The sequence below is a fragment of the Pyrgilauda ruficollis genome, unplaced genomic scaffold, assembly GCF_017590135.1.
Source record: "Pyrgilauda ruficollis isolate IOZ18807 unplaced genomic scaffold, ASM1759013v1 scaffold143, whole genome shotgun sequence".
In the NCBI taxonomy this organism is placed as follows: domain Eukaryota; kingdom Metazoa; phylum Chordata; class Aves; order Passeriformes; family Passeridae; genus Pyrgilauda; species Pyrgilauda ruficollis.
This window is the reverse complement of record NW_024512877.1, coordinates 1,185,694-1,207,669: the sequence shown is the minus strand read 5'-3', so window position 1 is coordinate 1,207,669 and position 21,976 is coordinate 1,185,694. Positions and strand designations below refer to the sequence as shown.

At 44.7% G+C, this 21,976-nt stretch overlaps 1 protein-coding gene across 1 annotated transcript in view; it reads right to left on the bottom strand.

Moving 5' to 3' along the window:
* Positions 1 to 5,252: 5,252 nt before the first annotated feature.
* FCHSD2 (FCH and double SH3 domains 2) overlaps positions 5,253 to 21,976 on the bottom strand; it is a 118,747-nt gene continuing 102,023 nt past the window's right edge. Inside the window, exons 13-20 of the mRNA XM_041460435.1 lie at positions 13,167 to 13,328; positions 10,069 to 10,203; positions 9,700 to 9,783; positions 9,397 to 9,574; positions 8,549 to 8,769; positions 7,453 to 7,582; positions 7,229 to 7,311; positions 5,253 to 6,131 (exon numbers count right to left, since the gene is read on the bottom strand). Of these exons, the coding sequence (XP_041316369.1) occupies positions 6,048 to 6,131; positions 7,229 to 7,311; positions 7,453 to 7,582; positions 8,549 to 8,769; positions 9,397 to 9,574; positions 9,700 to 9,783; positions 10,069 to 10,203; positions 13,167 to 13,328 (1,077 nt within the window). The 3' untranslated portion in view covers positions 5,253 to 6,047. The remainder of the gene's footprint in view (positions 6,132 to 7,228; positions 7,312 to 7,452; positions 7,583 to 8,548; positions 8,770 to 9,396; positions 9,575 to 9,699; positions 9,784 to 10,068; positions 10,204 to 13,166; positions 13,329 to 21,976) is intronic.

Genomic DNA, 21,976 nt, shown 5'->3' with positions numbered 1-21,976 from the left:
GGAAATCCAGCAGACAGCAGAAGGGAATTTCAAGAATCACTGCTTAGCACAGAGACAGGAAAATGGATTGCAGGGAGAGAACCTGAAGTGGGAAGAGCAGGAGGAATGGGATTGGGCTGTGGATGGATGTGGCAGACACCACCTCAGGCCTCATTCCCTGGGGATGTGGGCCACACTTGGGATTTGAAAGCCTCCACAAGCCCTTTCCAACACACAAAGCTGCCCTGGCCATGGCAGAATGTTGTTTTTCTCTGGATCCTTAAGGAAGTTCAATTTGAAGCCTCGATCCTGGAACCCCATTCCTGAGTCTCCATGGCCACTGCACAGCCCTCAGCCCAACACTGCTTAGCACAGAGCTTCTCCCTGCCAGAGAATCATCCAGGAAAATCCTTTCAGATCATGGAGTCCAGTAATTCCTCCAGCACTGCCAGGGCCACCACTGCCCCATGTCCCCAAGTGCCACATCCACGTGGCTTTAAATTCCTCCAGGAATGGGGACTCATCGCTGCTCTGGGCAGCTGTGCCAATGCCTGAAAATCCTTTCAGCAAAGACTTTCCCCTCATATCCAACCTAAACCACCTCTGGCACAACTTGAGGCCATTTCCTCCTGCCCTCTCATTCTGTTCCAGGATTCTCTACATTTCCAGCCTGGAGAGGAGAAGGCTGGGGCGGAACTCTTCAATGTGCAGCAGTACTGGAAGGGAGGGTGCCAAGAGGATGGGGCCAGGCTCTTCCCAGCAGTGCCAGCATCCCAGACTTGAAAAGCCTCCACAAGCCCTTTCCAACACACAAAGCTGCCCTGGCCATGGCAGAATGTTGTTTTTCTCTGGATCCTTAAGGAAGTTAAATTTGAAGCCTCGATCCTGGAACCCCATTCCTGAGTCTCCATGGCCACTGCACAGCCCTCAGCCCAACACTGCTTAGCACAGAGCTTCTCCCTGCCAGAGAATCATCCAGGAAAATCCTTTCAGATCATGGAGTCCAGTAATTCCTCCAGCACTGCCAGGGCCACCACTGCCCCATGTCCCCAAGTGCCACATCCACGTGGCTTTAAATTCCTCCAGGAATGGGGACTCATCGCTGCTCTGGGCAGCTGTGCCAATGCCTGAAAATCCTTTCAGCAAAGACTTTCCCCTCATATCCAACCTAAACCACCTCTGGCACAACTTGAGGCCATTTCCTCCTGCCCTCTCATTCTGTTCCAGGATTCTCTACATTTCCAGCCTGGAGAGGAGAAGGCTGGGGCGGAACTCTTCAATGTGCAGCAGTACTGGAAGGGAGGGTGCCAAGAGGATGGGGCCAGGCTCTTCCCAGCAGTGCCAGCATCCCAGGAGATGCACAGGGACCTGTCAGAATCCCCCTCTCCTTGTGCTGCTCCACCAAGCAGAGGGATTTCCCACCTCTCCCTTCTGGTATCACTGCAGTGCTCTCTTTCATTTTCTGGCTGAAATGACCTGCAATGCAGAGGCTCACTTGCTGCACTGATCCTGCTGCCAGATCTGTAATCCTCAATCCCCCTGGGGAATGCCTGGAGTAGGAAACCACTTGGCATGGCAAGCACGTCAGCATTTTCCTGGCTGCATTTTTTATTGTCTCTTTGCTGCATCCCTGACTTCAGTTAAGTTTTCTTCCCTTTCATCCCCCACTTTCTCCAGCCTCCCCCAGTGCCTTGAACTGAGGTCTCAACATCCCTGAGCTCCCCCATCTTGGACACACCTATCCAGGTGTGTGGGGACAGCACATTTACTCCATCCATCCCAAGGTTTTCACGTGGGGCAACAGATCTGCAAATGGAAAAAACGTGGGGAGACAGAACTGTTCCCTTGGCAGTGGCATCCCTCCTTCCTGGGAGGCTCCAAAGGCTGACTGATTGAGGTGGATTCCCTGCTAATCCTGCCCCTGCCATGCTGGGATTTACAAGTTATTAATGGTAAGGACCTTGCTGGAAAAGCAGTGCAAGCTGCAGAGCAGCCAGACTTCCAAGCAGCAGAAGATGCTTTATTTAGAGAAGATGGTGCAGTTTTTGTTTTCTTTTTTAATTACTATCAGCAGTGAGAGACATTTGTGCTAGAAGGGAAAGAAAACTCACCCACTCACATTGGTTCCTTTTAATATTTCCATAAAAGAAACAAAAAGAAACCCTGGCACAATTTGGAGTAAACATCACATTGTTTACCCCATTTCTTCTACCCAGTCTCAGTCCTATTGACCTTTTGAAAATAACTGAATTTTAGACTGGTTTGGGATGGAAGGGATCTCAGATCACCTCATTCCATCCCTGCCATGGCAGGGACACCTTCCACTGTCCCAGGGTGCTCCAAGCCCTGTCCAGCCTGGCCTTGGACACTGCCAGGGATCCAGAGACAGGGATCCAAAGCCACAGCTTCTCTGGGAAGCTCCCCACCCTCACAAGGCAGGATTTCCTCCTAATACCCAATCCATATCTCCATTCTTTTAAAGGCAAAATCTGGGAACCAAAGCAACAGAGGAAAGCCTGGTTCTAACAGATCCTGCTGCTGACTTGCAGGGACCCACATTTCACCCTCTGCACTGGAGAAGTTCCCCAGATTCCTTAACTACTCCCTAGTTAAGAGAAGGAGAATTTCCAAGCAGGAAATAGAGCCCTGGAGCCTCTGTGCTTCCTCAACACCTCTCTTTGCCTCTGAGTGGTCGCTGTGTGCTGCTCACACTGTGGCACTTCAGGGACAAGAGGCTTTCATGGAAATCAGTTTATGGCAATGAATGATGGGGATCACAGCACATTTCTGTTGGGTCTGTTTGGGAAGGAGAACAGGTAGAGGCATGAAGGGGGTCTGTTAAAAATGGAAGGAAAAAACGTGCTTCTGCTAGTGGATTTGAGGATTAAAATAATTTTTAAGTCATAGAGGTGGTGAAAAGGACCCCAAGCAACAAGCAAAAAGTGAAAAGAAAAGGACAGAGCTGTCAAAGCAGAAAGGCAGGACAATAATTCTTAGAGGAGCACCATGAATCCATATAAAAAGCAGGAAAAATGGGATTTCTCAAAGGAAGAGGCAGCAGGAGCTCAGGAGGAAAAGCGAAGACCTGAGCAACAACTCAGTGGGGAGACTGAAAGTGCAAAAAGATCCAAGCCCACAGCAAAGTGCTGTGTTCCATGAGGAAAAGAGAGCCTCCAAAACCAGGGAGCACGTGGAAATTATGGATCATGCGGCACCTACTAGCTGTGGGAAACTGGGATTAGCCCAGCAAGGAGGTGGTCACTGACAGGCAGCTTCTGAGTGCAGTGAGAAAATCCAAGGTGGAAATGCAGCCCACAGAGGGATCCCAGAGCTGGAGAGGCTGGGAATGCAGTGGGAATGCTTCTGGCACAATTAGGCAAATCAAGCCTATTAAGGGACAATCACTCTGAAGGGTTGTTATCAATCACTCCCCTCGCTTTCTTTAGGCAATTATCCTAATTGCATCAAGGCTATTAAGCAATTATTTTGATAACTGGAGCTTTTTTGCTGGCTCTTCGTTCTTTGGAAACGTTTTGTTCTTTATATAAATGCCCCCTCCAAAAGATGTTTAAAGCTGATTTTAAGGATGTCCTTTTCCCGAAGCACAAGATTCAAACTTCTGTGTAAAAGCACCAAGTCCCTCTCAAGAAAACGCTGATTTTTAACCCTGGGTTTTCCCTCAAACCTCCCCACCACCCAAATCTCCCAGGGCACCAGGGATTTAGTTCCACTTTTTTATTATTCAACTTTTTATACATAATAAATACAAACTTTTTACAGCCAATATAAAGAAAGCATTTGCACTGATGCTTTCAGGGTGTACTGAGCTGTACACGATGCGACGGCCGATACACGCCCTGTATGAAGAAATCATAGTTAAAAAGGAGGCATCTTTTTACAACTTTTCTTCCTTTTTCTTTTGTTTTTTTTTCTTTTTTTTTTCACTTTTGTTTTTTAAATAAAATTAGCAGCTCTTACAGAAAATATTTTAAAATACAACTAAAGAGACTTTTAAATAAAAATTTTCTGGATTTTTGAAAGTCCGGGTGTGAAGGACACAGACCTGTGTCCTGGCCAAAAGAATTGAACATGAAACTGGTGAAACTGGCCAAAAGAACTGAACACGAACATTATGGCAAAAACTTGGTTTTCTTCTGCGTTGTAAAGATCTCAAAATATTTGCAAACAGTTAAACCTTTTTTTTTTTTTTTAAAAACTTTTTAAACTTAAGAATAAGTTTGATAAACACATAAAAAGACCTCAAACAGATCAACAGGACAAGAGGTGCAAAAGAAGGAATAAAATATGGAAAAGACTTCATTGGACAGTCACTGATTCCATAACTGATCCATGAATTGTTGCCCTCAGACAGCCCCACTCTTGGTTAAGGATCCCACTGGGAAAGGAGACTGGCAAGCACTGGATGTCTCAGAGACCCAGCCTGGGCTGGGGTTTCCAAGTATGTGCAAAGTTTATGATAAAATCTTGTTAGGTGAGTCGTTGGGTTTTTGTTGTAAATGCAGCCTCAAAAAATAGCCCTTGTTAGTAAACTAAAGGTTGAAAACTTACTGGCTTTGAGAAAAAACCATGAAGACACAAGAGAACCCACAAACAGCTCCAAACCCAACCTTGGGATGCCTTTGATCTGAAGTTTTCATCTGATGGAGAATGCTGACAATATTTTAGTCAGCACCCAAGGCAAAACCTGCTTTCATCCAGTTTTTCCCTCTCCTCCAACCGTTCCGCTCCACATTCAACTTCAGAATGTTCCTTGCCCTTTTCTCTCAAAAAACCTAAATCCAAGCTCCCTTTTCAGAGCTCTCTGAGGGAAATGTGAAACTCTTTTCCTTTCAGTTTCTTCCCTGAGAGGAACTGGGCACATCTCGGGCACAAAGGTGGTGTGAAGGCAGAACCCGGAGCTGCTGCTGGCTCCCTGGCTTTGGCTGGTTAATGGGATTGGGGTGGGAAAAGGCTACAGGGCCATCCAATGCAACAATAAATGCATGTAAATACTCTAAATGGAACTGCTAACTCTAGAACTCAGGTGGTTTGATGACAAAGATACACTGCTAACGTTGGATAATAAAGTACACAGCAATAACTGGGATAAGAGTGACCCAAATGCTTTAAAAAAATAAAACAAACCCAACAAAAAAAACCGAAATCCCCAAAATCTGCTAAGAAGAAAAAAAAAAAAAAAAAAAAAAAAAAAAAAAGAACCTAAATTTCAAGACCCAAAAAAAAAAACCAAAACCCCCAAAATCTGCAAAAAAAAAAAAAAAAAAAAAAAAAAAAGAAAAGAAAAAGCAGCTCAATTTCCAGATCCAGACAAAAATGTCACTTGCTTTTTTGCTTTTCTACCCGTTGGTTTCTGCTGTGGAAGAAGATGTTGCTGCTGGTTCAGCACCTCCATGTTAGATCCTCTATGAGTAAATGCACTGAGTAAACACAAAAATCCAAAGGCAGAATGTTCAGCTGTGAATCACTGACAAGGGGAGCACCCATGGAATGAACACTTTTGCTTCTCCAGGAGATCATTTTCCCGTCTCTTCCTTCCTGCAGGGGGATTCAAGAGGAGCCAGCCTCTCCTTTAGACTTCTTTTTCTGTTCCCTTTTTCATTCTTCTGATGAATACCTGATCAGGCAGGTGATGCTACTGGAAGGATCCACAATCTTTAACACATTCCTATGGCAACAGTAATATACTGTACTAATGCACAGGAGCAAAGGATGCTAAGACTAAGCTGCATGAACGGGGCTCTTTCTTTGTCTCCACACCAAAATGGAGCATCTCCAGCCAAGAAAAAAAGCCAATCTTGGCCTGTCTTGGTTTGTGCTAAGAGAAGAAGAATGATGTAGAGAAATCCAAACAAACAAACAAAAAAAACCCAAAAGGCACAAAATATTCATGACTGTGGGAAGGAATCCGCCAGGTCACTGCCACATAAAATCCTCCCTATCGCTCGCTCTAGTCCAAGTCTTCATCATGCAAAGGTGCCTAAAAACGAGATTGACCAAAAGCTGTGTTTGGCCTTGATTGTAGCACTACTAATTAGCCAGTCCCCTCGTTACACCAGAGTGATTTCCACGTCCTCGATCTTCTCCGTGGGCCGGCGGTGGTGCTGTGTCGGGGGGGGTGGAGCTGCTCGCACCTGCAACATTCAGAACCAGCCTGTGACTACCCCAAAATGGCCAAATTCCACCAGAAACCCCTGACATTTCCTGCACTGAGCTCCAGGGTCACCCCTCGAGACGATGCAAACAATGATGTTGTGTGTCCAGCGGGATGCAGCTCCAGTGCTGCCCAGTTCAGCCATCAGGGATTTTCTTTATCACCTGTCCCAGATTCCCTCCAGGGTGCAATCCCAGATTTATTCCATGGATAAGCCAGGATGGAAACCTGGGAAAGGCTCATCACATGCTGAATCTGATGGTGCTTTTGCCTGGAATTTCTGTGGAGTGGGAACTGCCAGGATGTTCTGCTGCACCTGACTCACTGATACTTCATCAGTCACTGACCTCAACAACACACACCCAAAATGTGACGCTGTTCTCACACTCTGCCACATCAGGCATTTTTGCTCCTGACAGAGATCAACTTTAGCACCAATTTTTAGGGGTTTTAGGACACCATTTCAGAATTCACCAGACTTGCTCTGGAAAACATGAACTGTGGAGCAATCCTGCACCAAACCGCCCAATACTACCTCAATATTCAGAATATATTATTTGAATATCCAAAAATGCTCTTTTTCTGCAACCTCGTTCACTGAGAAGGCCAGGAAAAGACAAATGTTATGGTTTAGTATCATGTGGTTTAGGGCTTTGAAAACCCCAAAACTTGATTGTAAAGTTAATCGTAGAAGATGGACTTTGTCAAGTTTTAAGTGATTTAATTATTCCCTTCCTTTTCTGGCAAATGTCCTTTTTCTAGGCAGCAAAGACAACACAAAACCCCCATCATTAGGAATCGTGAATCCAAGCCCCTCAAACCAAAGGGGGTGGAAATAAACAGAATCCCAAATATGCAGGAAACTTCTGGAAAGCAGGAACTGTATAAACCACAGGACTGATCTCTTCTGTCACTGACTCCCCACCTCTTTTTCAGCTCTTTTTAGAGGCTGTTACCCTTTGAATATCAATATTTTGTACTATTTAAAATATTATTATAATATAATATTAATATAATAATAGAATATTTAATCAAATATGTTATTAATAAAACCCACAGGATTTGCTGGTCACTTACAGGCCGCAGTTTGCCATAGGAACTTTCCGGAGGAATTCGTGGAGGTTGGGAGAATCCAGGGGACTCTGAACCAAAGCTGTTTTCTGAGGGAATAAGCAACACAAAGAAGCCCCTCAGTATTGCTGAATTTATACTGTAAAAATGTTCATTTTTTTTCTTTTTTTTTGCCCCTCTGAAAGGTTTTTAAATGAAGCCTTTACCCAAAATGTTTGCGAATTTCTCACCGTTCGTCGACGGAGACCTGGGGAAAAATTGGGATCCTCTTTTATCCGGGCTGGGATAGGGACTGGTGGGAGGCTGGTCATACAGAGGCAGTGGTGGCAGGGAGTTGTTGGCCTTTGGAGTGGGGGATACCTGTGCCAAAAAGAGGGAGAAGCTGCAGCAAATCCTCCTTGGCACATTTAACACACACACACACACACACACCGGTTTTTCAACCCGTCTCTACTCCAGCAAGTTCCCTTCGGAGGAAAAGCAGCTGGCAGGGAAATTTGGGAAGGAAAGCCAAGGTATCCAACAGGGATCCAATTTTTTTAAATCACATGTTGCCACTGAACAGAAATTTTCAGCCTCTCCAGGTGATTCAGAGAGGCTTTTTAAAGGTTATTCGAAACAAAAAGGTCACTCGGACAAGCGGGATTCACATGGAAGTGTTGGGATCACGAGCTTTATCCCCACCCAAAATGAATTTAAATGTTCATTTTCGTGGTGTTCCTAAATAAAGTTAAAAAAATACGAAAAAATTCCACTGTAGAAAACATGGAAGTGCAGTTTCTACCTCCAAACTCCACACTGGAATGTGTCTGATCTTCTAACACGATATAAGGATTATAGAACTATGCTGTAGAAATCAGGACATTTCTGCAAAAATTACTGTAATCCAAAACTTGGCAGTATCCTGCCCCTCAAAACTGAGAGCATACAGAACAGATTTAAGTATGAAAACACTAAATTAGGGCTGAAAGAACCTGTAATTCTCTTTTTGCCAGGTTGTGTCTGACATCTCAGTCTCTCATAAATTAATGACAGGAAGTAAACTGCAAATTTTCCTTTGATTGCTTTCTATCCAAATATCTGCCTTTATTCACAAGTTTGCAAAACTACATCACTTGACAGTTATTAAGGTTGGGTAAGAAACTAAAATGCAAGCACTGAGGGCTTGGGTTGTTTTTTTTTTTTCTTAAATTGGTTCTGATTTTTTTTTTTTTCTTAAATGGCTTCTGATATTTTTTTTCTTAAACTGGTTTTGATTTTTTTTTTCCCTTGAAGAAGTGACAGAGCTTTCCAAATAATGAACCAAGCCAACACCTCTTTCCATACCTGGATATCCCCAATCCACTGAGTTTCTCCATTCTCTGAGGCCGTGAGCTCTTCAACCAACACCGAGGGGAAGACCCCGACGCGGCCGTTGAATTCTCCCTCCCAAAAGCCATCATCATCCTGGTTTTCCTTGTTCAGGATGCGGATGATGGCTCCCTCTGGGAAGGACAGCTCGTCATCTGTCTGCCCCTCGTAATCATAAAGTGCTTTTACAAAACAGACTGCAAAATGGAAAAGGAAAAACCCAGTGAGCTAAGAAAAAAATGGAATAATACACCAAGTTTGATAGCTGGAGCTGGTGAATTTGAAGTTCTTTTAAAGATTCTATTATTGCTGAGCCAGATTATTTCAGTTTTCCTTAATTTTAATCTCAGCTGTATGAGCTGAAGAGGTGAATTATGCAGATTTAATATGAGAGAGATAATTACTGAGAGAATTACTGGGAATGGCTGTGTTCAGATATGGGTCAGTCTCTCTCTGCAACTCCCTGAAAGGAGGTTGTGGCCAGGTGGGGCCTTTTCTCCCAGGAAACCAGAGATCAGACAAGAAGAAATGGCCTCAAATTGCACTAGGGGAGGCTCAGGTTAAACTTCTTCCCTGGAATAGTGATTCAACATTGGAATAGGCTGAGAAATGGTGGAGTTCCCATGCCTGGAAGGATTAAAAAATGAGCAGACTTTGCAACATGGTGGGATTTGGTCAAAGATTGGATTTCACGATCTTGGAGATCTTTTCCACCATTAATGATTCTATGACTCCATGAAATCTGGGAAACTGTCCCAGACTCAATATCCAGAGTGTTTCCAAGAGCCAGCTTGATACCCTATGCATTTTAAAGTGGGATTTACCATTGGAGTCTCCGTTGAGGCTGCCTGGCACCAGGTCAGCCTCCGTGGAGTTGTTGGAGGTGTGGGATCGGGAGTCCAGCGCAGCCAGGGACTGGAGCATGCTCAGGAGGCTGCTGGAGGTTGGGAACTGCAGGTACTTCTCTGGCACATATCCCACCTGTCCTGCCTTGTTCCGTGCCTGTGAACCAACAACAGGAGCCATTCTCTGCTTGGGAGCACTGCTCTGGAGAGAATCCCAGCATTGCCTCCCATCCCAACCTCTATCCTGAAAGAGTTCATGGAAACAAGCTGAGAAAATGATACCTTGACCCAGTCTTCCATATCTCCATCTTCTATGACCTCCAGCACCTCGTGTTCCTCTATGGTCAGCTCATCTGGCTGAGAAGCCTGGAATGTGGGACAGGAAGGATGGAAAAGGAAAATGGCTTTGAGGGCAAGGCATGGGCAGTGGAAAGAACATCCTGATCTAGACTTTTGTTAGAAGTGATGTTTGTCAAAAAACTGAAAGCTTGAACATGACTTAAAACATCCCATTGAAGGTTCTGCCATTCACAAAAGCCCTTCCCCCTGAATCTCACCCCATCAGAAAAGCAAACCTCAAGCTCCCAAAGCACATTTATTATTTGTTCTTATATAATTCATTTTTCTAACCAATTTAAAAAAATCACTCACCTTATAGGAATAAACAACTTTGCAGGTGAGAGGGTAATTCCTAAGAGTACCAGAAGGACTAGAACTGCTGTCATCAAAAACATCCATGCTGTCTTCAAACTCTTCACCTTCTTCCTTTTCTGCATCAGCATTGACCTGGTAAAACAAATTCCAGTTGGCATTACAGCAGCTGCTAAAAATTGGTGAAGAAATAACAATAAAAATGAGCTGGTTAATATTTTTCAATGTGTATTTTTAATGACTTATTGTTATTGAAAATAACTCAGCTGGATTTCTTTGTTCAAGCACAAGCACCTGGACTTTTAAGAAGCACTGCAAAAGATTTTGGAAGCTCCAGCTCAACTGCTGGACAGTTACAAAATCAATTTTTCATATAATCTGTGACTAAAGTACTTTGGAGATGCCAACGCAACAGCACAAAAAACAGTTTATAGGAAAAAAGGGAATTTATGCAACTGAAAGATTAATGTACCTGCAACCACAAGTTATTAAATGAATCTGCAGTGGAAATATTTATAGTTTAAAAAAATAAACCTCCACATCAACCTGCTAGCTGGTGTATTCCACACAACAGATTTGCTGCAGTTTATTACAAAAATTCTTAAGAGACAGGAAGATTTGTAAAAACGTGCTATAAAAGTTTAAATAAAACCTGAAGTCAATGTGCTGGAAAAATACAAGTTTGGGTAAGACTGCCAGGAGCTGTGCTTTGGCCTCGTGCCCGGGTTATGTTTTGAAGAAATAACTTTATCTCATGTGAAAAATGATGAATTATTCCATGAAAACAGCTCTGTGAATCAAAAGGCAACACTGTTATGTAGAGCCATCTTCCCTGTGTTTATTCCTATTAATTTGGGAGTGAATCTGGTGCTCCCCAGCACCAGAAAAGTGAGAGACTGATAAAACAAAACAAAACAAAACAAAAAAAAACCAAAAAAAGGTTAAGCTGAGCCTACCAATTCCCTACACCAGCTCTCTGACAGCTTTGCTCTTCTAGGCCTGGACTAGAAGAGCACGAAACTTCATCACGTTCTCACTTAATTAGTTTTTATGTTACTATTTCCAAATAAAATCCTTGCAGTTCTGGTGATTTTTTCTTCCTCTCTAACTCTCATCCAAGAGCAGTTTGCCTCCATCTATCCTTCACGGATGTTGGGATAACCAAAAAAATTGTCCTACAGCTGGGCAATGCTTTGGGAGATCAGCAACCAACCAGAAATTGTGGCAAATCTGGGGTTTCCCCTCCTGTTTCTGTGCCTTTTGCTGTGCATGGTCCCAGCAGCCAGGGCTGACATCCAGCTGGGACATCATGGAAATCAGCAAATCATGTCTAGAAGGTTTGGGCAACATCTGCTCCTGCTTTTCTAGCACGAGCAGGAAAAACACGCCTTCCTTTTCAGCATGGGGGCTGCTCTCAGCTCCTCAGCTGGAATCATTTGGGAAGCAGGCATGGAGAGGGAAAACAGGAAACTGAGGGGTTGGCTTGACACAGCTCATCCTTCTGCAGGGTCTGGGAAGGAGGATGGCACCAGCAAGGAATCAATGTATGGGACAGAAGGACACTAAAGGTGTGGGACACGCAGCAAACACAGGAAGAAATGCAGGGGAGGTGATCAGAAAAGCAGATTATATCAATGAAAAAATTATGGAAATATATATATATATAAATATATATATTAAAAATATATAAAAAACTACTGTGTTTTGTTGCCCATATGCACAGATGGGTCCTGTCCCTGTTCCCTGGAGCACAGCCCGACCCCCCCGGCTGTCCCCTCCTGTCAGGAGCTGTGCAGAGCCACAAGGTCCCCCTGAGTCTCCTTTTCTCCAGGCTGAGCCCCTTCCCAGCTCCCTCAGCCCCTCCTGGGGCTCCAGCCCCTTCCCAGCTCTGTTAAACACTGCCCATTCCTCCAGGCTGGAGTCAAAGTGCTGCTTGTTACAAACTGCAGTAATTCCTCTCAATTCTGGCATAATTTTGGTCCCAGCTCTAAGAATTCCATCTCTGGGCTGTCCCTGTCTGGCCTGCCAAGGTCAACAGAGCCTTTTTTAAATACAGGAGCCTACGTAAGTGTAAAAGGGGAAAATGAGACTCAGAGCTGAACCTCCCAGGCTGTGGCACTGCCTGGGACCAGCACGGGGGGCTCAGCTCCAGGGCCAACTGTGCCAAGGCTGGGGACACTGGGAATGGGGGACTGGGAGACTGGGAGCAGCCCAACAGGCACAGAGGGAAGTTAAAGGAGGTGGAGTACAAAAAGAAATGGAATAAAATCACTGTTTAACACAGCTATGCAACAAATCCTCATCTACCGTGACCAGAGAGGATCTGAAGTGAAAATCAGCACAGGAATTCCTCTGGGATTTTGGAGGGCTGACACTTGGATCTGCACACTTGGAGAGCTCAAGACAACATTATAAACTATTAAGGAAACTTCAGAGAAACACAGGCCCTGGACACTGTTGTCAGGACACCTCAGGGATCCAGGGGCAGCCACAGCTGCTCTGGGCACCCTGTGCCAGGACCTGCCCACCCTCACAGGGAGGAATTCCTTCCCAATATCCCATCTGTCCCTGCCCTCTGGCAGTGGGAAGCCATTCCCTGTGTCCTCTTTCCAGGTCCTTGTAAATAGTCCCTCTCCAGCTCTCCTGGAGCCCCTTCAGGCCCTGCCAGGGCTCTGAGCTCTCCCTGGAGCCTTCTCCTCTCCAGGGGAGCACCCCCAGCTCTCCCAGCCTGGCTCCAGCCCTGCAGCAGCTCCGGGGCCTCCTCTGGAGCTGCTGTATCCCACAAAGTCAGGAGCAGCCCCTGGAGAGATCCCCCAGCCCTGGGCAGATGTTTCCCCTGGGAATCAGAGATCCCCCAGCCCTGGAGAGATGTTTCCCCCCAGGAATCCGAGATCCCCCAGCCCTGGGCAGATGTTTCCCCCTGGAAATCCGAGATCCCCCAGGCCTGGGGAGATGTTTCCCCCCAGGAATCCGAGATCCCCAGCCCTGGGAAGGGGTTCCCCCCAGGAATCCGAGATCCTCCAGCCCTGGGGAGATGTTTCCCTAAGAATCCGAGATCCCCCAGCCCTGGGGAGGGGTTTCCCCCCGGGAATCCGTACCAGGTGCGCGGAGCCGTTGTTGGTGACCGAGGGCAGGCTGGCCCAGCGCTCGTTCTCCAGCTCCTCCATCACCTGGTTCATGGCACTCTTCAGCCACGTGTCCACGGACACCCCGATCTGCTTCAGCAGCTCCAGCCTCGCTTCTGCCTTCAGCTTGATGATCTGGGGGCACAAACACACACAGAGCTCAGAGCTCCTCAGGGTCCTGCCCTGCCCCCTGGATCCTCTGACCATCCAGATGGCTCCCGAAGCTGCTCCCTGTGGAAATGAGCCCCACTCCTCATTTCCTCTCCTGGTGTGAGCCAAGACACAGGCAGTGGTTTTCTGGAGGCCCAGCCAGTCCCACCAGTTGGTGTTTTTCAAAATATTACCTCTGAGTTTATGCCTGCTCCCAATTCACACCCTTAAGTAGCTCAGTGTAGCTTTGAAGTCCAACAACACTGTGCTTCCCAAGGTTTTTACAATGAGGAATATCCACAGTGCAGACCCTTCCAGGTGGTGACTAAGCTGGATGTGAAACACAAATAAACCTGACAGCATACACACACACCAACACACCAACTCCCAAGCGAGGCTCTTTTCCACCAGCACGTGCCAGAGATCACAGGAAACTCATTTGTTATGGAAGCACAATATGTTAATAATTCCCAAATTAAGTAAGTATCGCACTCCAACAAACAGTTTCAGGATTTTTGTCTCCAGAACAGCATGAAAATGGAGGTTTTCTGACAGCTGGGTTCACTTCAGCATCCTGGCAGGCTGGCTGGCCGATGGAGCCAAGGATTTAACAAATTCATGGCAAAGCACCACCCTGATCCAAATTAGTTCACAGTCTATACAGGAGGGGTGGGAAGAGCAGTGGGAAGAAATTCAGGATTTCAGCAAGAGCAGATTTGCATCAAGAAGTGGAGGGCAAACCCAGGGATAAAATTGAAGGTATTTTTGTCCAGACCAGCCCTCTCAACACCCCCCTGCTGCCGTTGCTCATCAGAGAAACAAAAATCAAGTGATTTCCCAAAAATCCTTCAGTGAGTCACTGATGGAGGCAGCAACAGAAACCCACTGAACCACCCCAGAATTCTTCTCACATTCCCTTTCACAGCACTGGTCATTTTTAGCAAGTAGCAAAGTTTCATCTCCTTTCTCTCCCTCCCAGCCCTTCCCACAGGGATCTGAAGCACCTCACTGCTTCAGATCAAGCCCTCAGCATCACTGGGAATCCAAGCAAAACCAGCAAAAACAGGTGAGTTCAGGCAAAAATTAGAAGGAAGTTCTCTTTCCAGTAGTGGCTGAAGCACAGCAGAATATGCAGAATAGGTGTACAGTGAATTCAAATGCCAATGGGTGCCAGGTAGATATTTATCTCTTACACAAATCCTTACTCCATACAAAATTTTGTGTTGAGCTGAAGTGATACAGGTATTTTTCTCATTTTTGGCATGCTGCTGCTCTTACAGCATCAGAGAATCGTATCTTTCTACTAAGAAACTAAATCAGAAAAGAAATCACTAACTTTATTAAGCTGAACTCATAAAAATGTTTCCATTTTCACTTAATTTGTGAAGATGACTTTAAATCTGTCTCAATCAAACCACTTCTGAGAGACTTTATTTTAAATTCTGCATAGCAGAAATGTGATTTTTTAAGGAGTAGGTCAGTTGTAAAAGGGAAATTTATGATGTCAGATGAAACCTCATATGGGTACAGCTGCATGCACACACTCTGCCCTGTAATCAGGGATGGAGAAAGGAGGATGGGACAACTTTGAGAAGTGTTTCCCACGGGAAAAGCCACAGACACTGGGCCACTTCTTCATGCAAGGGGTCTCCAGGTGAATGATTAACAGTAAGTAGTGTTCAGAGAGCTGAGAAAAGGAGGAAACATTCAATACATTAATGTGCATCCCTTCTCTCCTGTTCCTAAGCATCCAAGATTTCCAACTCCAGCCTTGGAACTGCACAGGGCAGGGAGAACAACCTTGTCAAAGGCAACTTATTCACAGAATCCCAGAATGTTTCGGGTTGGAATGACCTTAACATCCTCCAGTGCCACCCCCTGCCATGGGCAGAGACACCTTCTGCTATCCCAGGGTGCTCCAAGCCCTGTCCAGCCTGGCCTTGAATATATAAATATATATATATATATATATAAATGTATATATTTACTTGTGGAGTGAAGTAGCTTTCCCCTAACTTGCCTTTACATCCTGACACCCATTTATGAGCACTTTCCCTATGCCTCCACCTAGGAATTGCTCAGCCCAGTTGTTTTTGTTTACCTCATTATGCAATTTCCAATTAGGCTGAGTTATGCCACAGCCATAAACAACTGGTCCAGGCTGCTACAAACATCTGCAGTTGCTGTTAGTCCTCGCTCTGCTGTAGTTTGTTTGTACAAATTGTGAGTTAAAATAAACAAGCTGCTCCAAAATCCTTGAGTGGACTTGACAAGAGGTTTTAATTCAATGTACCCAGCAAATCCAATGGAGTTCCCCTTCCTTGTTTACACCCAGGAGCCTGAACAGTCAACAAATGTTTGTTCCAAACCACAAATGTTTTGAGTTTCATTCCATTGCAGACAAGCCATAAAAGCACCAGAAGCATTAGGTCAGGCCTGCACTTGAAAGTTATTTACAAGCTGAGACTGTATTTTTACCTAAATAATTATGCTGGTAGACCAGAGTTAACAGCTTCCTACCTGTAGGAAAAATACAAATAAAATACCACTCAGGAGCAGAACTTTATCCTGCTTCTCACACAGGAACAGCTACACATTTAAACATGGTTTAGTGGTGGCCTTGGCAGTGCTGGGTTGGACTGGATGATCTTGGAGTGCCCTTCCAACCTCAATGACTCTGTGCTTCTATAAAGACAAAACATTTCATTCAAGCACCACTCCATCTGAACGAGCTGGATTTGATGCTTTCATTATGCCAGAATAAAATGTTAAGTAAGAAGGAAACAGGGCAACAGTGGTGATTTCACCACATTGTGTCTCAAACTTCTCTCCAAGTCTTGTTCCATTGAAAGATCATCACATCAGAACCAAACAAGGCTTTAATCCTGGTTTTCCCTGCCTCCCACTGGAGTCCCCAGGGACACTGGGGGCTGAGTGACCTCCACTGACAGACTGGGAAACATCTTCAATCAAGTGACCCCTGGCAGTCCCAGCAACTCTGAGCATCTCCAGGAAGGCAGCTGAGCTTCCCAAGCCCAGGAATGCTGGAATCCAGCACTGGCTCTGAAATCTGGGTGCTGCCCAAATTTCATTGTTAGGAAATCTCATTGCAGGACAAACATTTTCCTGTGTAACAGCGAAATTGCTGTTTACAGCCACCAATTACTGGTTAATAGCTGAGGACTGGGGTATTTTTACACTGATTAAAAAAATCATCAGCCACCCACAAAATGTACAAACTCTTCCGGGGGGTTCCTGCTCCTCTGAGCTGTTCTTTCTGCGGGGAGGATCTAAGAAGATGAAAGGAAAAACCACCCAAGTTTTAGAAAATATAAACACTGTTATCTATTCCTCACATACCTGACGTTGCTCCACATGGAAGATGCAATATTTTTGTTTATTTACTGTTCCAGTCTTAATTAAGCAATGGTTTTTTGACCCACAGCTTACTCAAGATGAAGACACACAAGTGCTCTGCAAGGCATGGAAATGAAATCCAGCAGGAACATGACAGAGCTGTTCCCCATCCCCAGGAGAGAAAAGGGCTGGAAAGAAACCCAGAGTTCCTTCACATCCCACAAACACCTCGAATCCAAGTCCTTCAAAAACATTTATAAAGGTGTTGGGGTAAAAACCACACAGAAATGCAGCAAATGTTGCTCCTTCAATATTCTGGTTTAGGTTTTTGTTAAAGCCACTTTTAAATGGATTTTCCTGAAAGCAGAGTTGCTTTACCTGCCATGGCTTTCCAAGGTGCAGAACAAGGTGCCATGCCCAGATATTTTTCTCCTGAAGAATTCAGATTTATTTCTTTTACACAAAAGTTGCACTTAGGAGATTGGTCAGATACTAAAATCAGATTAAATTAGGATTATGAGGAGACCCAAACCACCTTCTGCGAGAAAAGTTTTACTCCACTGCAATATTTTTTCACTGGCAGGAAAAACAATCATAAAGGAATCATTTAGGGTGGAAAATCCCTCTAAGATCATGGAGTCCAACTGTCCCCCCAGCACTGCCAAGGCCACCACTGACCATGTCCCCAAGTGGCTGGACACTCCCATTTGGCAAATTCTTTTAGCCAGGAAGAAATCAATGTGGAGAGATTCTGGCAAAACGTTCTGGAAAGCCATTATCTTTATTTCTGTCCCCATTTAGAAAAACTTTTTGTTGAAATTCTAGGCTTTTTAATTGAAAAAGATATTAAAATTATTTATTTATTTATTTATTTAATAGTATTAAAATGAAATCATTCTGTTCAGGAAAAGTTAAATTTTGGGCCACTGGAATTAAGATACAGTGATAGGCATGAATGTAAATCAATTTTATTTATAATTAAGTCTTGGAATGCCCTAAACTTCTCAAAACCCAAAGTGAGTCTTATTCCATGTAGTTCAGTTTTAAATTACAGCCTGCTGTGTTTAAGTAGGGGTGTATGAGGAAATAAACCAAAAAATCAACTTGCACTGCCCTGCTGGGGTTTGGGGTGGAAAACCCAAAGCTGTGGCAAAACCACCCCAGCCAAAAAGCCAAATCCTGTCCAACACAACTCACCTAAAATCTGGATCCTTTTTCTGCACCAGGTGGGGAATTAGCTCATAAATTACATTTGCCACCACAACACTGAGTTTCTTTTCTAAGTGGGGGGCTGGGCTGGAGGTTTGTACAGCTATTCCAGGAGTTAATTTATATGCTAAATAATCTGTATGGGCTGAAATGCAACCTGAAGCAAGCAGGAAATGAGGCACTGGCACACATAACACCTCTCCCAAGGGAATTCCAAGGTTAAGGAAACAGAGGGGAAGCTATTCCTGGAGAAGAATCCACTTGCACAGCTCCAGTCCAAGTGGCAAATGGGTTTTTGCCAACCTTAGACACACAGAACATTAAAGATCCCTAAGTATTGAATTTGTAGGGTTTAAAAAGTGGCTCTCAAGCTGTTGGGAGCAGGGCCTGAATGTACATCACCCAAATTCTGTAAGGAAATAGTAAGTGTCTGTAAAATGTATGTATTCAGTCATTATCATGTTTCTCTGCAGCACAGGGGTGAACACTGTTCCTTCATGGAGTGAAAAATGTTATGGACATTGCAGAGCCAAAACATTCAGTAAGACTGAGGCACAGGCTGGATTGGACACCCCAAAGGCCATCACTTAGAAAATCATCCCAGTCCATCCCTGCCATGGCAGGGACACCTTCCACTGTCCCAGGCTGCTCCAAGCCTCATCCAACCTGGCCTGGGACACTTCCAGGGGCAGCCACAGCTTCTCTGGGCACCCTGTGCCAGGGCCTGCCCACCCTCCCGCCAGGAATTCCTTCCCAAGATCCCACCTAGCCCTGCCCTCTGGCAGTGGGAAACCATTCCCTGTGTCCTGGCACTACCCACCATGTAAAAAGTCATTCTCCCCTTCACTAAACTGCTTTCCACCAAGACAGTTTGAAATTCCTGCTCTGTGGGTGTCACTGTGATTCTTCCAGGCCAGTCCTCAATCTGCTGACCTGGAAAGACCAACAGCTCCCACACATCTCCTGCAGGGATGGCACCTGGCTCCCTGCACTGCTCCCCAGCCTTTGCTTCCTGAGCTCAACCAGAGAGGCATTGTACAAATTCACCTTTTGGATGAGGAGCCTTATTCCTGGCAGTGCTCCAGGCCAGGCTGGACAGGGCTTGGAGCAACCTGGGATAGTGGAAGGTGTCCCTGCCATGGCAGGGGTGGGACTAAATGATCCTGAAGGTCTCTTCCCTCCCAAAACATGCTGTGACTGTGACTCCATTTAGTCTATTTTCCTGAAGCATATGGAATTTCCTTTGTTCCCACTGTGACACAACCCAGCAATAAATATCCACAGGCAAATACAAGGAGAGGGAGAAATCAGCCCCCCAAGTACAATTTAGAATGGCCCTACACCTCTGAGCAGATCAAACAGAGTGAACAGCACTGCAATGAGCCTTAACCAGATCTAATCTGGTACAAACACCCTCTGGAGAGCTGCAGGTGTCCTGATGAGGAGACAAAATACATCCCCCTGTAATTAAGTGGGAATAGGATTAATTGCTGTGGAGGCCCAAAGACCTGAGAGCAAATGGGAAACCTGTCCCACCATCCTGGAGAAGAATCCTGTCAGCCCTGGGATAACTGAAATCTTTGGGGAGAGCCACGCTGGAGCCTTTGGTGTGAGAGAGGAAAAAGGAGATGAGGAGAAGAAATCTCCTGTGCTGGCACTGCTGAGGCACCTCCAGTCCTGGGGCAGCTTCAGGATGCTCAGGACAAGAAGGACATGGAGGGGCTGGAGGGTGTCCAGGGAACGGAGCTGGGAATGGGCTGGAGAACTCCTGAGGGAGCTGGGAAGGGGCTGAGCCTGGAGAAAAGGAGGCTCAGGGGGACCTTGTGGCTCTGCACAGCTCCTGACAGGAGGGGACAGCCGGGGGGTCGGGCTCTGCTCCCAGTAAATTTCTGTCTCCAGTCATTGAAAGATAAAGGGATTCAGGCAGTGGGAAAATGGAAAGCTCAATTCATCCCTTCCTCCCTGCTGCTACAGAAATCAAAGCTGAAATCACAGAAGTTCTACTGCAATTACCTGAATTGGGTCAGTGAGTACAGAGGAGCTCCAAGAATGGTTTATTTTCACAAATAATCAGTTTTCAGTATCAGTTCCCAAATTTTTAATTGATCTCCTTTATAGCTGATGCCTGAATTGTGCCACTTTCAATTTGAAGGAGTACCCTGTGGTCTCAGGGTTTGTCTTTATCAAAGTGGTTCAATGCAGCTGGGACAAGGATGGAATCCCTCTGGATCTAAACTCCACAGTGTGTCATTAACTACAGCCAATTTTACTTCTTTGCCAGTGCCAGAGGTACTATCACTCAAAATCTAACATTATTTTAACATTTCCTTTAAAAACAAGCAATCAAACAAAACAAAAAAAATAGCCCCTCCTTTAACAAACCCCACATTTTCCAATTTTAACACAAAAATGTGTGCTCTGGTTATCAGTTACAGTCACATCTGTCATGTGTCACCTGCACAGCAGCACTCTGCTGGAATTCCTAATTTTCCCCTAACTCTAATCAAGGAGTTTGCTCCCTGAAAACATCACAAGGGAAAATAGCTGTTATCCCAGGGAGAAAAGGATCAGAAATAACCCACTGAGCTGTGGATGTGCCAGTCTGAGGGTTTATATTCATCCTGCAGAACACAAAACAATTGGGATTCTCCAATATTTCCTAATCCTGAGCACATTTTTACTCATTTCCCTTGCTGTACTTTCAAATGACACCTGTTTCCACACTCCTGTACTTGTTAAATCCAGTTATCCATAGGGAACAGCTCCTCAGCTCCTCCCAGGGCTTAGATTTCCCTGGATTCAGGGTCTCCAAGGAAGAGGGAAATGAGATGAGCACTTCTATGCCCAATACACCCTAGGAAAAAAAAAAACCTTTACCAATAAAATCCTCTCTAACCAAACCAGAAAGATTTAATCCCAATGAGTTTTTGAAGTTGTCTTCCTCTTCAGAAATTATGAGGACAGAAAAGAAAGGAGAAAGTGGATTTGCAAAGGAAAATGAACGAGTCAAGAAACCAAAATGAGATAGAACAGGTATAAAAACTTCCATAAAAAGAACAAGCATTTCAAGAGAAAAATAAAATAAAAATCTAATTTCTGTCATCCTCACACACCTTCAGATGTGATACCAGAATAAACTGCACAGCCTCCCTACAGCCTAAATAACTTTTTGCACAAATACCATTCCCCTACCCAACCCTCAGTCACTCCAACTCAGTCAGGTGCACTTAAATATGCAGGAATGTTTGGTTTTCACACACTGCAAGGAATTACAATTGCATTCCCAAAGAACAGGTTCTAGCTCAAAGTTTAGGTTGCTCTTCTCCAGGATTTTGTCTGATTTCTGGTCTTGAGCTCAGTCTTAGGGGAGTGGGGACCAGCAGGCCTAAAAGGAAAAGTCATTCCCAAGTGGAAATAAAATCTCCCTAAATTCACTTATTGGCTTATCTGAAAAAATAATTAAACAATGCTACAGTATAAACAGCTTTGGTGGCAATACAGAAAACTCCCACAAAGAGGTTTCCACACCATCCCAAAAGCTCAGGGATAACTTCATGTCTTTAAAATACGCAGCAGAAGAGAAAGAAGTTGGCAAAGATCCCTCAATCACTGAGTTTCATCCTCAAGCACTTGGCACTGGCACCACATTCCCTTGTAAAACAGGGCACGTGTGAAATGTTAGCAAGATAAGGGATGCTTTAATTCCAACACACTGGAAAACCAGGAAAATACACTATTTGTATTAGCTAAAACACGTCATGGAGAAAATAATATATAAAATTCCCACTTCTTGGCACTTTCCCTCTCTCCTAACTCATGTTAGTTCCAGAATGGTTTAATTTGTACCTTTTATAATATTTTGCTGCAAGAACTTTCTCTTTGGCAATTTCTTAGCCTGATTTTATTTCTTGCTGCTGCTTTTATCTTTGCAGATTTAATAATTAACTAAGTACACATATACACAAGTATTCTGGAGTATGGTCTCTTGGAAGTAATTTACTCAAAACAGGTTTTTAAACCACTTTCTGTAAGAATTAGGTTTTAAGAGAAACACATCCTGCATTTGC